This window comes from Heptranchias perlo, chromosome 7, assembly GCF_035084215.1.
Source record: "Heptranchias perlo isolate sHepPer1 chromosome 7, sHepPer1.hap1, whole genome shotgun sequence".
In the NCBI taxonomy this organism is placed as follows: domain Eukaryota; kingdom Metazoa; phylum Chordata; class Chondrichthyes; order Hexanchiformes; family Hexanchidae; genus Heptranchias; species Heptranchias perlo.
Window position 1 is genome coordinate 57,281,397 of NC_090331.1, and position 22,495 is coordinate 57,303,891.

The 22,495-nt window shown below is 39.5% G+C and overlaps 1 protein-coding gene across 1 annotated transcript in view; it reads right to left on the reverse strand.

The window, feature by feature from the left end:
- znf385b (zinc finger protein 385B) overlaps window positions 1-22,495 on the reverse strand; it is a 182,099-nt gene that overhangs the window by 19,106 nt on the left and 140,498 nt on the right. Inside the window, exon 4 of the mRNA XM_067987657.1 lies at window positions 3,159-3,324. Coding sequence (XP_067843758.1) covers window positions 3,159-3,324 — 166 coding nt within the window. The remainder of the gene's footprint in view (window positions 1-3,158; window positions 3,325-22,495) is intronic.

A 22,495-nucleotide genomic window follows, 5' to 3' on the forward strand; every position in this document is an offset into this window, starting at 1 on the left:
ACTTTCTAAATAAAATTGCTGAGTTAATGCTTAAAAGGACCAGTTAACTACTGTAGATTTATGATTTTGAGAGTTATAGTAAGATTGATAATTAGGTGCTGCAGAGAGAGAGTGAGCGAGAGAGAGAAAGAAAGAGACAGATAAAGAGAGAAATCAAGATCACATTCTAGTATCAGATGGATTCAATTCAGGTCTTATAGGTGGAAGGCTCCTTAAAAAGTGTGGAGGCTGATTTTCCTGGCTATCCCCTACTCCGGCTGGACAGGAGTAGTGTACTTGAAATTCACCCATCCTCCCAAGATTCAAGAGTGCCAGTATTTCTTGTCCCAGATCATGTTAATGATGCATCCTTAGGCAAGGCCTAAAACTAGCAAAAGCAACAGGAAATTCGAGTGCAGCTGCAGATCTGAAAGGTCTGCAATTGTGTATTGGCCTACCGATTTCAAGGTCTTCTGACTGTTGATGGAGCCAGGGATTGAAGGGAGGGATCATGGGCCTGAGAGGAGATCGGACGGGCCGAGACTTGGAGATCGGACGGGCCGAGACTTGGAGATCGGACGGGCCGAGACTTGGAGATCGGACGGGCCGAGACTTGGAGATCGGACGGGCCGAGACTTGGAGATCGGACGGGCCGAGACTTGGAGATCGGACGGGCCGAGACTTGGAGATCGGACGGGCCGAGACTTGGAGATCGGACGGGCCGAGACTTGGAGATCGGACGGGCCGAGACTTGGAGATCGGACGGGCCGAGACTTGGAGATCGGACGGGCCGAGACTTGGAGATCGGACGGGCCGAGACTTGGAGATCGGACGGGCCGAGACTTGGAGATCGGACGGGCCGAGACTTGGAGATCGGACGGGCCGAGACTTGGAGATCGGACGGGCCGAGACTTGGAGATCGGACGGGCCGAGACTTGGAGATCGGACGGGCCGAGACTTGGAGATCGGACGGGCCGAGACTTGGAGATCGGACGGGCCGAGACTTGGAGATCGGACGGGCCGAGACTTGGAGATCGGACGGGCCGAGACTTGGAGATCGGACGGGCCGAGACTTGGAGATCGGACGGGCCGAGACTTGGAGATCGGACGGGCCGAGACTTGGAGATCGGACGGGCCGAGACTTGGAGATCGGACGGGCCGAGACTTGGAGATCGGACGGGCCGAGACTTGGAGATCGGACGGGCCGAGACTTGGAGATCGGAGGTCGCTGGAGGTCCGGTGAAGAGTCGGAGGTAGGTGGCGGTCCACCATCGGTGGGCGGCTGATCACAGGATTACTGTCGGCCAGGTGAGTTTGTTGGGCCCACAAGTTGTTCAATAAAGGCACTCACCTCTTGGATCTGCCCCTTCCTGCCTGCTTTCACCTGATGTGAATCGGAATCGATGGGAAACCCGGTCAGTAAGGTTAAATTCATTTTAATTTTCCAATACAAAAAATACTAAGTGCCTCAAATATTTCAGTGAGGTACATTGCCTTTTTAAGTATTGGCCTGCTGGCTTTAAGTGGGGGCAGGACTTCCTGGTGTCTGCTATGAACACGTATACAAACTTGCCTGGGTTAAACCCAGAAGTGGGCAAGTTGGAGCCAGGATGCAGTCCCGCTCCAAAAAACTGTTATTTTTAATCTCCCACCCGCCCCTAACCCACCCATTCCTGGGGGTTAAAATTGCCTCCTAGGATTCTACAGAAGGATAAGGTAATTGGGTCAAATGGCCTCTCTCATCTGTATATAATTGTCTGAAAATATCCCCTGTGTGCAACAGTATCTTAGTATCACGATTACCCTCCATAGAATGTGGACAGAATCAATGAAGAACTGCCCTATTTTTCCTATTTAGGCAAATAATTTGGTCAAGAAAATGGGGATTCTGCAAAGGGTAAAATGATGCACAATCAGCAAAAACAAAATAAGAAAGACAATCAAGTTAAAACTGCATGTTATTCACTAGGTTAATGAATACTCTTATCTTGCACTTTATTATTTAAAGACACCAGAAGGTACAATCACAATGGAATTTTCAGACATTACTTGAGTTCCTATAACAATCACTAATTCTTTGTAAAATCTCTTTCCTGAATAACAAGTTGGAGTTGCCACTAGAAATACTGTTATCCACCAGCTGTGCATTGTTCTGAGAAATGAGCCAAAAAGCGCTTCAGGCAGAAGTATGCATAACAAAATACTGTGCTAGAAAAATCTTGTAAAACACTCAGTAGAAAGGGTTTAGAGAAAAACATTAAAAAGCTGTCTCTGCATAGCTTTATGACTTTTTAAAGATGCCATTGCAAATAAAAATGTGCATATTCTTTTCTTATTTACAGCCTTTAAGAATGGAACTGTTGACATATGGAATTGAGAAAAATAAAAAACAAATTTCTGAAAAATATAAATTGTTAAATTAATTTCAGAATTTCTTTTTAAACTTGTTTGTTTTGTTTCCTTTTAAATATTAAGATGAAACACATCTGATACATCATTCAGAATTTCTTTGAGCAAATTCATGCGAATGATAAATCACAACTGTGCCAAATTACACTGATTGAAACTAGAGCTATTTGCTCATATTAAATGACACTATTCTTCAATGAACTAAGTTGGAGCGGCTGGCCCTTATTCAAAAACAAGGGGCAATTTTACAAGTTCGTGCTACCACAGGACTTGTAAAATTACCCCTAATTTGTTTAAGGAACCACTCCAATAACATAGCCGCCTGTGAACATTCCTGATGTCTTTTGCAAAACTCTAGTCTTTGGATAGGCTTCATCGCTGATTTTCTAACAGATTGGTTTGTCCAGCAAGAGTGACTGGAAAAAGGAGCAAAAAGTGGAGCTATCTTGATGGACTGTGCAAAGAGCCATGATGTCTTTGATATGTAGCCTAAAGTGTAACTTGCCATTTCACTAGAACAAAAATAGTTGATTAAATACAGCCAAATCAGTTGACTCAATGGAACAAATTACAGTTGTAATTGATTGAGGTCATATTTAAAATGTAATTTGTTCCATCATTATTAAATAATTAGATGGCCATTCATCATGATCAAGCAAACAGCATTAATAAAACATATAGCAATAAAAGCAGAAATAAGCAGTATCATGCAAACATACAACACAAATAAAGAAAGTACATGAATGAGAAGAACAAAAGTTTCTTTTAACCTGTTTTTTCAGAGCTGTTGGGAGTGATTGCAGTGGTTGTGGAGGAGGAGGTGATGGCCTTTGTGCTGTCCTTGATGGAAGCAGTTTTCTGCTTATTTTTCGTGGCCTCCAGTGCTTTGAGCTTCTTGGCATGTTTACTGCCTTTGTAGTGCGCCTCGGCTTGGCTCTACAAAGGAGAACAAATGAACCGTGCAATCAGGCTCATTTCTCATACTTTCACTCACTTTACGGGCAACAAAACAGAAAGAACTTTCAATAATAGGCACCAGACACAAACGGCCTATGTCAGAAAATCGCTAGCAATATTTTCAGCAATTAAAATGCTAAATAGGTGCCTCTATTGAAAGACATGTATTAACTCGTCTAGTTAATATCATCATTCTACTCAAACAAAAGAAACTTACAGGAAGCATGCCACTAACACAATGATACATACAGAGTGACTGTGTAGAGCACAGTTCTACAGGTAAAAATATATTTTGTATGAGAAACATTTGGCTGGTACATGCAAAGATGTATCTAGAACACATGGCTGTATCGTTCCAATTAACCATCTTGGATACAGCTCACTGTGTTGGCAGTAGTGAAGCAAGCCATGAAAACAGTAGACACAGATTGCACAAACAAAGGAACACAAAACAAAGTATTTTTGGTTGTGTATAGATATCTTCTCTGAGAAAAGATGTCTGCAGCATTAGGATCACAATTGATTAGCTTAAAATTACTTCCAGGTGATAAAAAAGCAGTTAACTAAACACATATGCAGCACTTGTAATATCAAATGTGTAAAGCATTGATCTAGTTAATCAGTGTATTGCTTTAATTTATACAAAAAACCCACAGTGCTTGAATAATTAGGTATAAAATAACAAGAAAATGCTAATCTGTTGTCCATGTTAATACTGTAGAAGCCATTCATCGACCCAGATTATACATAATTGTAGAACACATGCTATATTGATAAATAAACATAGGAGACTTCATCGCACCCAAGAGAAAGGCTTACTTAGTCATTTGTCTATTAGTAAGTCTTTCTGCTGATATTTGCAACAAACTCTTAGCCTGCAATATCAGTGTAAACCTACTACTTTCAATGACTCACTTCAATCAATCCCCATCTACATATATGAGACCTGTTGAAACACAAATAATTTAAAGAAAGAAATTTAAAATTTTAGAATGTTGGCTATAAATCATTTAGTTTACAATGAAAAAGGGATTTGTGTATATTATTAAAGAGTCAATTTTCCTTTTCTTATAGTTAGAAAAGGTGAAAATGTTGTTATTCACTATCTCTCCCTGCCACCTCCCCAACCAACACACACATAACCCACACATTTTTAGTGAATTTTCTGCTTCTCCGTAGGTCCTCTGCACTACACATCATTCTCTACCTGAACTGGATAATCATCCCTCTCAGGTTTTGTTCCATGCCACTCTTTAACTCACCACAGTGAGGTGCACAAAAGCAGTATGGGTTGATTTGCATTCCAAATTCTCTCTTTCCCTGAGAAGTGCCTTGCTTCTGCCTCCAGATAACCCAGCTGAGATCAGTAGCTACAACATGGACATTCACAAGAAAGATTCAGATGAAGAATGTCCCTCAGTCTTTTCATTTCATCCTTCCAGAATACCAACCCTGCGCCTCCACATTATAGCAGCTTACTATTTGTTAAATGGTCCCAATATTTTGGCACTGAGCAGGAGAAAAAATTACATGGAAATTATAAAAGTTTACATTATGTTTTAAAGTATCTTTCATCACTCTGTACTGCTACATCTACCACAATTTAAAGGTGTTTCGGGGAAAAATTGCTGCAGGAAGAGCAAAGAAGCAATTCCTGCTAATTTTTTTAGAAAATGATTTTTTTTTATTAGAAACAATGCGATTTAACTTTTGAATTATTTCGTTAAAGACAATAGTCCTAATGTAATATATATTAACCTATTAAGCTTTGGTATGATATCTTGGCTATCTCATATTATTCCCGATTTGAGACCTGCTGACGAAAACGTCATTCTGTTAAAATCGATTTTGAAATATAATTACACTATGAAAGCTTCAGTGTCTTTTCCCAAATACATTTGGATGGAACCTAAAATGCAGTGTTGCAAGCTGTTACTGCCAACACCAAATAACAATAACATGCATTTATATAGCGCCTTTAACATAGAAAAGTGCCCCAAGGTGTCATCAAAAAAGAATGAGATTGCATTTGTGGGAATTGTCAATTGCTAGCAGTAACAGACATAAAATGCACATTTTGTTGACACGGACTACAATCAAATTAGACTAAATATATTGGCTCAGTCTTAATCTAACCTCAGTAGTTCATAGCAATATAATAGCCATTTCACATCAAAAAAATTTCAATGTAATAAGCCACTATATAAATGAAATTATTATTTTAATACGTGAAGAGTTTATTTTGGTGCTCTAATACGTAAAATGCCATAAACGCTATTTCTCTGTGGTTACTGCTGATCCTCCGCTAAAGTTACAGTGGATGATCATGAGAACCTTGTGGAAATTCAATCCCTGAAAGTTCCATACAGACAGGTGGACTCAAAATGTTTGACAGTAGCGTGAGGGTATTTTTAAATGCTTAACCCGTCCTATACTGCAGTGTTACCACTTTTGAACAAATTATGAAACAAATTACTGAATTTGATGTTATGTTTTTACCCAAGTTCTGCAAGTGATGGTTAATACTTCTGTACACAAAGAACACTGTCCAGGAAAGAGCTCCACAGGTAGAAATACCAGCGGATAACTTGGAGGAATATAAAAGATTAATGTTAAGTCAGAGGATGACCTACATTCAGTATACTGAAGGAGGTTGATGATAAAACAATAGAAGTACTAATTATTCTCTTTCAAAATTCTTTGGAACCAGGAATTGTAGCAAAAGACTGGAGGATGGAAAATGTTCAAAACAAGGGAAAGGAATAACCAGGTAACTGAACACCTGTTAGACTCACATTGGCAGTAGGAAAACTGTTAGAAACCATAATAAAGCATAGCACTAGAGAACAATTAGGTATGAGCTACTCAGGGACAGATAACATGGATATAAAAAGGGAAGGCCATTTAATTTAATCAAATTCTTTGAGGAACTTACTAAGTGTACAGATAAAGGGAATACAGTGGATTTGATATGTTAAGTCTTTCAAAAAACATTTAATAAAATGACACATAAGAAACTTGTGAATATTAAAGTGCATGGTACTAGAGGTAAAGTGGCAGCATGGAGAAAGGATGGTTAAAAGTGACATCACAGGAAGTAGGGGTGATGTCTCTCAGATTGGCAAGATATAGCTAGTGGCGAGCCCCAAAGATTTGTGTCAGGACCTCTCTTGTTCTCTGTATACATTGAGACATGTGTTTGTAACGATTGATATAAATATTTGCTGCTGATATCAAATTAAGCTATGAAGAAGAACGTTGGAGAACACAGCGGGATGTAGGTGACATAGGTTAAGAGAGCTGGCAAATGCAGATAAATATGAACTAGTACATTTTGGGAATAAACTAAGAGGAAATACACCCTAAATGTCAGAATTCTCAATGAAGTGGGGGAATAGACGCCAAGAAATCATGCCATGAAATAATAGTGCATGAATACTTTTGCCTTTGTCTGAAATCCTCCTTTGACTATTTTGTCAGTGTCCTTAATCAGTTCAAAATACCAGGGTTGGGGAGAGAATCTGCAAAGTGATGATGGATCAGAGGCGGAGTATTGTTAGAGGGGGAGATGAAGGGGGGGAAGCAACAGTGACAGCTGCAATGATGATCTCAATCTTAGAGACAAAGAAATCCATGGGCTCCTCACGTTTGGTATTGGAAGGGTGGAGGGGCTGAGGGAAAGGGGATGAGGAGGCAGTTTGTCAAGAAGAAGATTAAAGCTGTTCTTGGCCTCCTGGACAATTTTTGGAAGAGTAGATGTGTTGGGAGATCGAGAGTCAACGTAGGTTAGCAAAAATGACGGGGCTGGTCAAGTGGGGACTTAATGTGGGATAAAATACATGCAGCAGAGTTTTAGAAAAGTTAGAGTTTATGGAGAGTGGAGGATAGGAGTCAGCTAGCAGAGCGTTAGTATAGTCAAGTCTGGAAATGACAAAGGCGGCATCCAGGCAATGTTGCAGTGGTCAAAGTGAACGGTTTTTGGTGTTGGATAGGGTGTGAAGTTTAAGCTCAGCTCAAGGTTGAACAAGATTCCAAAGCTGCAAACAATCTGGGTTCAGCCTGACAGAATGAGGAGGATGGGGTCACTGGTATGGGACTGAAGTTTGTGCCAGGATCCAAAGACTATGGTTTCAGTCTTCCTGAGATTGAGCTGGAGAAATTTATAACTTGCACCAGTCAAGGAAAATCAGCATTATTGTAATTTACTTGAAGCTTGGTTTTCTTTAAGCACTACTTGTGATGTAATACAATTCATGTTTTTTTCCAAATTGTATTTATGTATAATGTTTATTAGTATTAGTCATTCTTCCCATTCAGATTGCATTCAGTGATATCACCAAGGTAAATCTTGGTTCAGATATAATTTAGAGCTTCCTTTACTTTCCCAAGCAGTATGTTTCAGCATTGACATTTCTATTCCCATACTCTAATCAAGATTGCAGAATTAGAGTCAGTTTGTGTGGAACTGGAGGTCAGTTGTATGCTATGGACTCATGTCTGCAGGAAATAGGGCTGTCGCTGTCAAACATGATTTCACTGAAAATTATTAGAAAACTAGTTACTGTCATCTTTATGGAAGTTTTAAACATCTACCCCTAACTTAAATCTCAAAGAAAAATTTCCAGAAATTGTTTCTGGAATGCATTTGAACAATTATAGAAAGTTAAAAAAAATTATTTAATGTGAACTAAATTATGTTTATGTAAAATAGCTCTACAATTTCCAGCTAAAGGCCTAACTAATAGGCCAATATTGTGATGCTAGTGCAGGGGTGTCAGGACCGGTGGTCCTTGGGTGCCATATGTGTCTGCAGTGTCTTTAAGGAGACCTCATGTTGAAAGGGTGGGTCAGTTCCTTCACATGATATTGTGGTGATCCTGGTGCATGTTGTGCTGGGAGAGCCTTGGGATGAAAAGCTGGGTTATTCGGTGCCAGCAATACTTATAGGGCTGGTGGTTGTCTTTAAAACTCTCCCTAACTTTATTTTTTGTTTCTCTTTCTGTCTTTTTTTTCCTTTCTTTCAGATGGGAGGTACAGGGTGGCATGGTGGAGAAAGAAGCCACCAACACCTGCTTGGGTTTGTGGGGAAAATGTAGCCCTCAATGGCTCCCTTCCCCTTACCCATCACTCGTGCTTTCCCTGCCCCTTTGCTTGCATCATGTCCATCACCTCTTTGCCTTCCTACTACCCTTCCCCCTTCTTACCACGCTCTCACTCATTACTGCTACTGATTCCCATCACTATCCCTACCTCTTCCACTTTGAGAGCAGGGCAGAGGCTGGTTACTCTGCGATGAATGCCTCATTTATTGATCTCTGAAAGTCCATTCATCATCTGCAAGGCTCACCAGGAGTATGAGGGAATATTCATTGCTCTCCTGGATGAGTATAGTCACAACAACACTCAAGAAGCTCCACACCTTCCAGGGCAGAGAGTTCGTTTGATCAATGCCCCTGCCACTCTACTCAATATCCACCCTCCAGCATAGTGGCTGCAAGATGTATCAATGATAGGATACACTGCAGCAACTCGCCAAGGTTACTTCGACAGCATCTTTCTCCTCTGTGACCTCTATCACCAAAAAGGATAAAAGCAGCAATGTCATCGGAACAGCATCACCTCCAAGTTCCTCTCCAAGTCACAAACTTTCCTGATTAGACATATATTACCATTCCTTTATCATCGCGAGGTCAGAATCCTGGCATTCCCTACCTGACACCATTATGGGAGCACCATCACAAAGACTGGAGCGATTCAAGGAGAAGGCTCATCGCAACCTTCTTAGGGCAACCAGGGATGGTAATAAATGCAGCCATGTCCACGTCATGAGAACACATTTTAAAAAACCTACCTGCTCAACCCCTGTAATCCTTCCTTTCCTCTGCTGTCACTCACCTCACCCCAGCCCTCGATTCAAACTCTCTCCTCCAAGGCTGGGTGCCTTTAGAACCCTTAACCTCAACCTGTTTCCCACCTTCCCTCCTATCCATTTCTCTCAAAGAGGCTTTGTTTGCTTTCAAAATTCATCTTACTTGCGCTTTTAAAAAATAATTCAAATTTGGATGAGAAAAGACATTGTCTGCCTGCCTCTATTTCTCTGTTTCTGCCTCATATATGTCAGCAAATAGAGCTTACAACACCTCAGATGTCTGAGGTGGGCAGGAGATGGAGGTGGAAAACATGAACCCGAGTGCAAGGCCTCTTTTTAAAAAAAAATAATGAACCGTACCTGAATAAAGCCTCTCTAATTTGCCCTCTTGAAATAATTTTGAATAACCAAGCAAAAAATTCGAAAAGCTTAAAAAAAAGTATTCCAGCAGTTCACCTGATTGAGTGGTAGTGATACATCCAAGGAGATTGGGTACACTGCACACATTCAGAGTGCGCAATCTGCATTCAGCTAACAACATCACAGCTCTGAGCAAAAATATCAAATCCAAACACACACTTTTGGGAAAGGATGAGGCTTTCAAATATAAAAAAAGCTTTAACACAGGCTTTGAAAGACACAAAAAACAGTGGAACAAAAACTTACATTTCTATAGTGCTTTAACATTGTAAAACATCCGAAGGCACTTCACGGAAGTGTTATCAAACAAAGTTTGACACCGAGCCACATAAGGAGCTATTAGGACAGGTGACAAAAATGGTCAAAGAGGTAGATTTGAAGGAGCGTCTTAAAGGAGGAGAAAGAGGTGGAGAGGCAGAGAGATTTGAGGAGGGAATTCCAAAGCTTAAGGCCGAGGCAACTGAAGGCACGGTGGAGCGATGAACAATGGGGATGTACAAGAGGCGAGAATTGGAAGACTGCAGAGATTTCGGAGGGTTGTAGGGCTGGAGAAGGTTACAGAGATAGGGAGGGACAAGGCCATGGAGGGATTTGAAAACAAGGATGAGAATTTTAAAATCGCCGGATTGGGAGCCAATGTAGGTCAGCGAGCAGAGAGGTGATGGGTAATGGATACATTTAATCATTATTGTAAAATATGTAATTTTGAAATTTTAATTAACGTCTAATTTTGGATATTAGAAATTTAATGAGTAAAAATGGCACATGATTTTTTTTCACCAAGTATTGAGTGATTTGTGGAGAAAAGATAATACAGCACCATCTGGTGGTGAGGTAGCGAGCCTTTACAGGCAAGTTATAAAATTAGCATTGAAACTCCTATTGCAGCGTCACTTCCTGGCATGAGAGGGAGCATTTTAACATAGGAATCTCCATAGAAAATGTATACATAGCAAATTTCCAATGAAGCGTGAGACCAGAGTACAAATTTTAACATTTTACATATTATATACACATACACATAGATACAAATATACACAAATATATAAAATAAAATCACTTTTATTACATCGCAGCAGCATAGGATAAATTACACTTTGCAGTTTTTAATGCAGTAAATACAGCAGTCATTTTGTGCATAGCAAGGTCCCGCAAACAACAATTGAAGTGAATGACCCATCAATTGGTTTTTGGTTGAACAGGCAGATGGGGCCTCAGTTTAATGTCTCAACCAAAAGATGGCACCTCCAACGAGCAGCACATCCTCAGTACTAAGGGTCAACTTCGATTATATTCTCAACTCCCGCAGTAGGCCTTAAACACACAACCTTCTGACTCAGAGACAAGAATGTTATCACTGGCCCAAGCATTTAGGTAAGTTTTTACTCCGTTAGCTGGCCTGAACATTACAGGAGTATTTTTTTACTATCAAGGAGTGACTCCTTTGAAAGAATATCTCTGTCCCGAAATATAGCTGCTATGCCGTTGGCTCTTTTCTGCCTTTCTTATTCTAGATATTTCAGCTTCTGTATTTTAGATTAGTCTGATAAGTGAGTCTTAGCTTTCTTCAGTCTCATGAATGTCTTCATTGGCTCTGATGTCGAGATAAGATTTGACAGCATGCCCAGGATAATGAACAGAAAACCTGTCTTAAGGTTTCTTTTGCTCCTGTTATATCTACAGGATTCTGCTTGCATTTTCTAAGCAGCAGCAGAATATCACACCAGGCCTCATTTTAGACCTTAACTGCCAAATTAATTTAATGAACAGCAGCCGAACAAGTGAATAAGTAAGAGTAATTGAATGTATACATTTACAGTAGATGTTACATTATGCTAACGCTTCAAAACAAAGAAATCTCTATACTAAGAATTATATAATTATCTTACACACATGAGTCAATCTTCTGGTGAAATGGGGGTTAAAGGGCAGGGGACAATTGGACTAGGACATGCAGACGTAATTCAGTCCTTATTTTGAAGATGTGATTACTTTGGCAAAACTAACTACAGTTTGGGAAGCAGAGTAGTAGAGTTGGTTGCTGCATAGGAATTTCTCTGCAATACAGGCTGAGCAGCTGGGAATTGCAAAACTGAGGAACTATAGTACCACTGCCAAAGGAGACTATAATTACAGTGTGTCAAGTTTACGTAGGCAGTTACTATTATAAATGTGAACATACGATTCAAGTGTCAGCCTTGGCTCAGCGGAAGCCCCCTCGCCTCAGAGTCAGAAGGTCATGGGTTCAAGCCCCATTCCAGAGACTTGAACATAAAATCTAGGTTGACACTCCAGTATAGTACTGAGGGAGTCCTGTACTGTCGGAGGTGCCGTCTTTCAGATGAGACGTTAGTCCTGAAGTCTTGTTGCCTCTCAGGCAGATGAAAAAGATCCCTTGGCACTATTCAAAGAAAAGCAGGGGAGTTCTCCTGGAGTCCTGGCCCACATTTATCTCTCAATCAACATCACTAAAACAGATTATCTGGTTATTTATCTCATTGCTGTTTATAGGATCTTGCTGTGCACAGTTTGGCTGTTACATTTCCCTATATTCCAACAGTGACTATACTACAAACATACTTCATTGGCTGTGAATTTTAAAGAGGGTGCAGGAACAGAGAGACCTGGGGATATATGTACACAAATCTTTGAAGGTGGCAGGACAAGTTGAGAAGGCTGTTAAAAAAGCAAAGGGCTTTATTAACTGTGACATAGAGTACAAAAGCAAGGAGTTATGCTAAACCGTTATAATACACTGGCTAGGCCTCAGCTGGAGTATTGTGTTCAATTCTGGGCACCACACTTTAGGAAGGATGGCAAAGCCTTAGAGAGGGTGCAGAAGAGATTTACTAGAATGGTACCAGCGATGAGGGACTTCAGTCATTTGGAGCAAATGGAGAAGCTGGGGTTGTTCTCCTTAGAGCAGAGAAGGTTAAGGGGAGATTTGATAGAGGTGTCAAAATCATTAAGGGTTTTGATAGAGTAAATAAGAAGAAATTGTTTCCAGTGGCAGAAGGGTCAGTAATCAGAAGACATAGATTTAAGGTGATTGACAAAAGAGCCAGAGGCGACATGAGGAAACATTTTTTTACTCAGCGAGTTGTTACCATCTGGAATGCACTGCCTGAAAAGGGTGGTGGAAGCAGATTCAATAATAACTTTCAAAAGGAAATTGGATAAATACTTTAAGGGAAAACATTTACAGGGCTATGGGGAAGAGCAGGGGAGCGGGACTAATTGGATAGCTCTACCAAGAGCCAGCACAGGCACGATGGGCCGAATGGCCTCCTTCTGTGCTGCATCAAACAATACTATTAAGAGCTTCAGGACATCCTGAAGTCATGAAAGGCGCTATGTAAATGCATGTTCTTTGCTTTTTTAAAATGGAATAAGTTAACACAGAAAGTGGATGCAGATGCAAGATGTTTAATATATTACGTAGATATAGTTGTACTCTTTTTATAATCTTACCAATTACAGGTGCTATCTGACCTGACTCATCTCCTGGAACTTCTAGACTGTCTCTCCTATTTGAGCATTTCCAAGCTAATTAAATGCCCCCAGAGGAGTTGCTGGGTCTTTGTGGATTTGTATAACTGCTAGCTAAATTGAAAAGGAGCTACCAATCATACACATGACTGGTTGAATTACACCATTATTTGTGCTTGGCTCCTCTTTCAAGCTACCTACTTAGAGACCGTGCAGCCTTGGCCGAGAACATGCTAGAAAAATAATGCTGAGTTCACGGCGCTCACTGTTATTAGCGCATTAAAAAAAAAGCAATTTGTGGCGAGGAAGAGATAGGTTGAGAGTTGCGAATAGCCACAAATTGCTGGCTGTTTTGCGCCGCTCCATTGTTAGCCTCGCAAAACGGGATCTTGCTGTCAACCTTCCCATGAGTTTCAAGAAATGGCTGAATTTGCACGGTAAATATGAATTAAACTCACCCGCAGAAAGATAGGGCTGGTACTTAATGACATAAGGAACCTTTTGATGACGGGATTAATGTTCCTACAATACCACTCAGCCTCTTTGGCCCAGAATGGGAACAATTGAAACTGTGGATTCTCATTCCTGCCGGTAGTAAATTGTTCCTAGAGGTTTTTTAAATTTTAAATTCAATTTTTAATTTTTTTTCTTACTTTTCCTTTCAGTCTCTTTTTTCTCTGTCTCATTCCAATCTTTCCCTCTCTATTTCTCTAATTCACCCTATTTCCTTTTCAGTCGTTCCTCTGTTTCTTTCTCTATCCTTAAATTTAATTGGTTAACGAAATAAACTGTTGATCCCGTTGTTCACCAGGTTCCCAGATGCCATTATCAGCTCGCACTTCCAGCAATTTTGTGGCACAAAAATTTTTTGAGCTGAAGGATGAGGAAAAAAAAAATCCAACTCACAGGGCATGACATGAGATGCCCCACTCCAGCAAATGTTGGGCCATTGTATGGAGCAAAGCTAGGACATAGATTCCAAACACAGTTGATTTTTAACTCCAGTGATATTGTGACCGATCTAAAGGGGTCACTATCAAGCTAAAACGGAACAAAAGTATTTTGGCCCATCTTGTCTGTACTGGTTCACTGCTGAAGAAATCCAAACTAATCCCACTGTCCTGCTCTCTCCTCATAGCCCTGTATCTTCCTCTGCTTCAAATATTTATCCAATTTATTCCTTAAATAATGTAATGGTCTCTGCCTCAATCAACCCCTGTGGCAAAGCACTCCATGGTCCAACAACCTTTTGTGTAAAAAAGTTTCTCCTAAATTCTCTCCTCATTCTTTTAGTGATCAATTTTAATTGATGACCCCTCATCATCATCTCTCCAACCCAAGGATATCGACATTCCCTATTCACTCTATCAAAAGCCTTCAAAATTTTTAAAACCTCTACTAAATTTCCTCTACGCCTTCTCTGCTCCAGTGGAAGTAGTTCTGGTATCTCAAATCTCTCCTCATAACCATAGGTTCCCATCCTTGGTATCATCATGGTGAATCTACACTGTGAGCACTCTATGGCTTTAATGTCCTTTGTGAAATGGGGCATTGAAAACTGCACACAGTACTTTAACTGTGGTCTAACTAATGTATTGCACAAATTTATCATCATTTCGTTACTATTGTATTCTATTCCCCAATTTATAGAGTGCAACACGCTATTGTCATTTTTTATGTCTTATCTATCTGCACTTGCACTTTCAGGGAAATATGCATTCAAACTCCTTGTTTATCCACACCCTTCAGTGTTTTCCAATGAGTACATTCCCATTCCTTTTTTTTCCCTCCCAAAATGTATTTCCTTACACTTATTCATATTAAGTTGCATGCATATTTGTCACTGTAGGTATGGAACTATCATTGAAACACATTTTGTGAAAGCCCTGAGTAAAGTGATGAAGCTAATGGGTAGCTTCTTGTACTAAGCCTGATCACGCTACTTGAAACTTTGAGACATCATGGTTAAATGGAGCGTGCATCTTCGAGATTGATGGCTGACAGTTTGCTTTTGGAATATATTACATAAATAATTATGAGCTGAATAATCATCCTGAAGTTTTTAAAATTCAGTTGGGTCAAGTTCAGAATCCGAGAAAAGATTCAAACCATCCCAGCCTCTGGGGAGTCCAAGACTGGGAGAGTAAAACCAATTATGCAGCACCGTGTCAATATTTGGAAATTAGTCAAAATAACACTTAATTTAACACATCATTTTGGGAAGGACGACACAAGGTTTTAAGTAAAACTATAGGCCCAGACATAGAGAGGAATCTTCAAAATTCATAGCATATCCCCTGGTTAAGGTATCCTTGACCTTAAATGTGAGTAGTGAGCATTCTTCTGATTACCAAACCTGACTGGATAGCCTTCGTCTGGAATGTTGAAAATTAGTTTCAAAGGCATAATGGTATAACTGATCATCAGAGATGCTGGCAGACAGTTGTTCCTTGTACTGGGGCTAGGGACTGAATTGCTTCAATCTAACAAAAGAAAGGATGTGATAAAAGGTTATCTTGAAGGAAATAATGCTTGATGGCTTATGTTTGTCTTTTGACTTTGGGGTTCAGACCAGGGATATTTCTTATTGCCTGCTGGTTCTGTTGAAATTTGGACCGGTTTCCTGCAATATTTTTCTATTTGAAAAATTAATGACTCAGTGTTTGGTTTTTAACCTCCAGGTCTGCTTTAGGGGATTGTTGGAATATAATCCCAAGAAATTGTAGGAGATGGGTGGGCTACTGGGTCTAGGTCCATCACAGGGAATCAGCACTAACTAATCAGAGTATACTTAATAACCTATGTAAAGACTCCAACCTTATAACTGGATCTCTGGAGGCCACAGATCAACCCATCATCCATTTTAATCTCAATAACACCAATGAATCTTTTTCTCTTTATCCTTTTTAAAAATACAAGTAGGATTTGAAAGCAACAAAATCATGGTTTAATGGGACACACAAAGGAAATATCATGTGATTGTCAGGTAGGGAAAGGTATCTTGAAGTACCTGAAAATCTGAAGAGAGAAGCCTGCTTCCATTGCTGACCACAGCCCTTTACAATGGATAGATGTGGAGCAAAGTTTTACCGAAATATACAATGGGCAGCCTTTTTTCTACTTGAGTGAAAACTTCATAAAATTAGCTGCTTAAGGATAAAATAAGTATCATTTATAGCTTCCGTAGTACTAAATACAAATTAAAAATGTTTCATTTATGCTGCTTCATCTGAGTCATAACCTCCCCACACTAAAATCCATTTTCATTGAAATTTAATTTAAGCCTAAACTTCCGGTATTATTGATTTGCTATAGCTACAGTGATCAAAAGGAAACATGTAACATATATATTGTAATGTAAAATCTTGTAAATCAGACTCGTAGTTCAACTAGTTTTGGCAAATAACAGAGTTTGACATTTGCAGATAGGTATTTATACTGTTTTACTATTTATTCTACAAAAAAACTAAACTATAAGGAGAGATTCAGATACAGCTACATTGGTATTCACCACATTCATGATCTGAGTTGAACAAAGTGCCACTAATCTTCTGGAATCATCATTCCTTTCCTTTTCAATCAGTCTTACACCTTTATCACTTACTTAAAGATTAGATTCTTGAGAACATATAGAAATATTTGGAAACAATTTGGATGGTGATACAGTAGGTCGCTGATGTTTTTTCGTGTATTTTATAAAGTTAGAAAGGCAAGCTGAATTTCAGCTGCAGTACAACTGCACCCAATGCATAGTACTGGCATAATCCACTCAATGCACAATACTAGTATAATTGCACCAAATGGGGGCAAAATTCAACTTTTCCAGGCGCAAAACTGTTGGTAATGGAATGGCTGCCCGATTTTCCTTTTCATTGACTTCAATCCGCTACCACCTGTTTTGTGCCCCCGCCAACGTTGAATTTCAGACCCAATATTTCTGCTCAAGCACTGTGCAATCTCTTCCAGTTGATTTTGACAGCAGTGCCACAATTTACATTGCTATGAAATCAGCAGCATCATTTCAAGTGTAGAGTGTTGGGTTGTACCAGCTTACCAAAGTGCAAAACACTAGGCCATTAAATGAAGAGGTTTGCGTGGGCACAAGGTCAGACCCCTAGCAAAGGTTTCTAAGACAGAAGTTGTGGCCAATATGTTAAAAACATTCTGAAGGATTTATTAGTTCTTTAATAGGTGCGTAATGTAGAATATATAGCTTCTAGGTGATTGCACATAGATTGTAGGCAGAAACAGTGCACAGAAAAGCAAATTAAATGGTCTCAAATAAAGGGTTACTGCTGCACTCCAGCAGCTATGTTTTATATAAGATGCAATACAAAGGAAAAGATATGCGAAGCTCCCTCACTGGGAATTGGGACAGATACTCAGCAGAAAAGAGCATAAATTATACTTGTAAGAGAGAACAAAGATTATCTTTATGGATATAACACTCCAACCACACTTTGATTTTGTTGATAAAATCAGCAACTGATGATCTGCAGTTATCAGTTCAACTTTATAATTCAGTCACCTGCTGTTCTACACACAATTTTATAACTCTTAAGTTGCAATTTTCCAGAGAGAAAAAAGCAAAAACATGAGGAAAAAATGCATTAATTGACTAGCAGGTGTAAAACAAGATAAAAGGACATTTACAAACTCTCATTATAATATGAAACACTACAGTAGATAAATGACAGGTGGATAATTAGATCAATTGCATTTTGGTTTACTGGCTAGGCACCTTGTGAAATATACTTTCTGTATAGTGAATTTACTCAGACTACCTTAGTCATAATCCATATTAATGTGATTGATGGCCAAACCAGCATTAGGGAAATACTGCAGAATTGTTGTAACAACTGATGAAACTATTACCATACTCATAAAAAATACTTTCTTATATATAAATTCTAACTAGGCATTTGTATGCAAGTGATAATTTTAGCATCACAACTGACAGAAATCAGATTATCTTATACCCAGAAAATCTACAGGGTAAAAAGAATCAGAATGAAATGGAATACTCATTGGCCCTGAGTTTCCACTAGACTGCGCTGGCCTTTTCAGCACAATCTGGCCGAATCAGTGCAAAACGTAATGGGCGTAATTCGAGTTTACGTGATGTTTTGTGCTGGTTCAAAAAAAAATCATGCAGAAGTCGGCCCTGCCCACAAAACTGGTCACGCCCCCGATCGAAACAACGAGGATGACGAGTTTCTGTCGATTGCGCCCGCCTGTGGCCGTTCGAGGAGGGTTTTAAAATTAAACTCATTTTCTTAGGCGCACAGGTACTAGTAGGCACGTTTTAAACATTTTTAAATATTAAAAAAAAATGAATTTACTAAGAAACTGACTAGTGTGCACCAATGAAAGTAGTAAATGGTTCAGTATAGTATTTTTTAAAGCCATTTTCAGTGATTTTAAATCAGGTTATTCACAGGTGGAGGACTAGACACTCTCATTAAAAATACTTATTGTTTGTGATAAACCCATTTTCAGCTATCTTAATAAAACTGCACCAGGTTACCACTCTTAAATACATCAATGAATATTTTTTATTGCAAAAAAAAATAAACAATTATGCTCTGTTAAGCTGACGGATTGCGCTGATGCATGGAAGATTTTACCTTTGTGATTATGTTAATGCATTGTTGGCCAGGTGTCTGCAGAAAACTACGGAGCTTAATTCGAATTGCTAACAAAGACACTGACTTTTGAACTGAGGTGACCTGGAGTTCAGTCACTGGTCTGAACTGGCCAGAACCGGTTTGAATTTGTTCCGCTTCTTAGAGGGACAAAGGAGCTTTGATGAGACACCAGTCCTTATTTAGAAAAGGAGTATTGAGGTGATGCTACCTGGCCCCTTGGAACAGAGCCAATCAGGGGATGACATTGACCACTCCAGCAACTTTGAGCCAACCGGAGAAGACAGCATCATTCGAAAAGACAGACTTGGAGTTAAAACTGAAGCATTGCAGGCTTAGTGCGAGAGAGAGAGAGAGAGAGAGAGAGAGTGAGAGTGAGAGAGAGTGAGAGAGTGTGTGTTGGTTTTTGAGGGAGACTTCGGAGACTAACCATCGTGGAAGTAGGGACCCGACGTCAGGGACGTAGAGACGACGTCAGGGACGTAGAGACGACGTCAGGGACGTAGAGACGACGTCGAGAGTGAGAGAGCGAATTGCCTGGCCAGCATTATCTCTCCTTTCCGGGTAATATAATATCCTTTCTATTCTGTTACCACTCAGGGAGTGTTAGTCAGAGAAACCTAGTGGGTGTGCGTTTAAATCCTAGTTTGAGTATAAAACTGTATAACCTGCTGTAAACTGCATGCCAATATTTAACTAGACGTATAAGTGGTATGTACATGATCTAATAACGTTAATAAAGCGAATTGAGAATTAAGAGAGAATTGACTCTTCCTCTGTGTACTAAGCCAAAACCGTTAACTAGTGACTTCCGGTCAACAGCATCTTCGCGGAAACTCGCAAAAAACCCAGCCAGCGCAATTTTGCTGATTGCGCTGAAAACAGAAATTCAGGGCCGTTATTCTTTATCAAAGCTACGTTTTTAAAAATAGAAATAGAAATCTCTGATCCACTGTATTTTTATAATAGAGGTTAACTGTCTTGCAATGGTTCATTTGCATAACATGTTCATATGTTTGTATCAGTGTTGAAAAATTCTACTTATTAACTGCCAGAAATTACTTGTTGTCTACCTTCAGCAAACTTATAAACAAAGCGCTTCACCAGCTCTCAAATAACACACATGCTATTCCTTTCCTCCACATTTTTTCAATGTTTCCTCCTGTTCTTTCTGTTCATTGTGATCTCCTGTCACTCACCCCATACACAAGCTCCTCATTTGTAAAAAGAAAGAAAGACTTGCATTTATGTAGCGCTTTTCACAACCTCAAGACATCCCAAAGCATTTTGCAGCCAATAAAGTACTTTTGAAGTGTAGTCACTGTTCTAATGTAGGAAACGTGGCAGCCACTTTTGTGCACAGCAAGCTCCCACAAAGAGCTATCAGATAATGATCAGATAATCTGTTTTAGGTATTGATTGAGTGATAAATATTGGCCAGGACTACAGGGAGAACTCCAATGCTCTTCTTTGAAATAATGCCAAGGGATCTTTTAAGTCCATCTGAGAGGGCAGGCGGGGCCTCGGTTTAATGTCTCATCTGAAAGACGGCACCGCCAACAGTGCAGCACTCCCTCTGTACTACATTAAAGTGTCAACCTAGATTGTGTGCTCAAGTCTATGGAGTGGGACTCAAATCCCCAACCTTCTGACTGAGAGGCGAGAGTGCTACCACTGAGCCACGACTGATACCTGTAGCAACAGTTATTTATTTCCTTTTAGCATTAATTTTTCTAGGATTAAAGTTCTAGCAACAGGTTCTAGGAACAGGTTGGAGGGACTGAACAGCCTACTTGTGTTCAGAAGAATTTTTTTAAGAACTTGAGCGCTGGCATTCCTATATTGTTCTATTATAATGCACCAACCTGCGGAATACTAACTTAATTGTCGGCAGCAAGACAGGGATACATCTATGGTTACGATGCCTGCTTGCATAATTGTTGGATTCCTGTGCATATTTAGTAAATTGTCTGATTATCTGTAAGCCTTGACTCATAGCCTCAACTGGCCTTAAGCATGCTAATATTTTTTTTAAAGAACTAGCAAGAGGATCAGCTCTTTTCAACCATTACAAACTAGATGGTGATACAGTAGGTCACCTGTGTTTTTTTAAAATGTTTTATAAAATTGGAAAGGCAAGCTGAATTCCAGCTGCATATAGCAGCACCCAATGCATAGCGATCGTACAATCCCCTCAATTTACAATACTAGTATAATTGCACCCAATGTTTCTACTCAAGCACTGTGCAATCGCTTTCAGGTGGTTTCAATAATAGTCAAAATTCATATTACTATAAAAAAGGAGCATCAGGAAGTATTCTTTCACACAAAGTGGTAGTGGAAATCTGAAACTCTCTCCCCCAAAAGGCTGTGGATGCTCGGTAAATTGAAGTTTTCAAGACTGAGATCGATAGATTTTTGTTAGGTAAGGGATATGGAGGAAAAGCGGGTAAATGGAGTCGAGGTACACATCAGCAATGATCTAACAGAATGGCGGAACAGCCCCAAGGGGTAGAATGGCCTTCTCCCGTTCCTGTGATTCCTAACAAATGTTTCTGAGGTATATGCTGTGCTGATATAAAAAATAGTATATTAAATCACTATCAATAGTCATCAAAGGTACCAGATAACTAATTTATGACCCGCTAATGAAATCATCAGGACATATGGTTTTGAAATGTGTTATTCCTGAGAATTTGATTTCATTAGCGGGAATGAAAAAATAGCGACCAATCATTCAGTGCCTATAAAAATATTCCTGTCAAAAAGTTTGTTAAGCTAACTAAGGTTTAGCAGGATGGGGAAATGATCCTGGGATGTTCCATGCCTAGTCAAAAAATTCACCTATTTATAGACATTTGGTCAACCTGATTTATTTTGTTCTGGGGATGTTCAGTTCTCAAATATTCAGCCAAGTAAAAGTGCAAAGTTAGATTGAAAAAAAATGTTTAAGAAGGTGTGTGTTTGTGCGTGTGCATGAGTGGGTGGGCGTGTGTGTACACGCGTGCAATGGGTGAGGACAGGAGTGGACCTAGCTATAACTCCCCTCATGGTAGAATAGCCTACTAACAGAGGTACTGGAGGAAAGACTGCTGCCCTGGAAGCAATATATTCCAAACAGAAGGGGAGAAAATTGTGAAACACACAGCCTCAACAGTTCATTGCTGTATCTCTTCTGACATCACATAATCACTGTATGACTTGTAGTAGCTCAGCATTACAATCCATAATTTTACATTAATGTTTTGGATCTGGCAATGGTGCTTGTGCATTTTGACAGTTATTTCACTACAGTGAATATCAATAATGCATCAGCATTAAGGTTTTCCTCACAATTCAAAGAACACTAGAAAAGTTCCATCAACCAGTGCAATTTCATGGCTAGTGTTTGGCTAAAGTTTAACATACATTTTAAATGATGTAGAATGGACTATGGGTTGTCTTTTACTTATTGATACACAATGGAGTACAGCTTTTATTCTAATAAGTAAGGAGGAGTTTATAATTCTTAAAGCCCATCTTCTCAGATTTCAATGAAACTTATTTTCTTTGACATGTCAGCATTTTACCTATGGTACACATTTTTCAGAATATTAAATCAGCCAGAAAAATGTCTTAGGAACTTTTAATTACAGATTCATTTATCTGTTAAAATAGACAAACTATTTTCCATAGCAAAGAATTTTTGTGTTGTCATGTATTATGATATTTTCACAATAGGATGTAC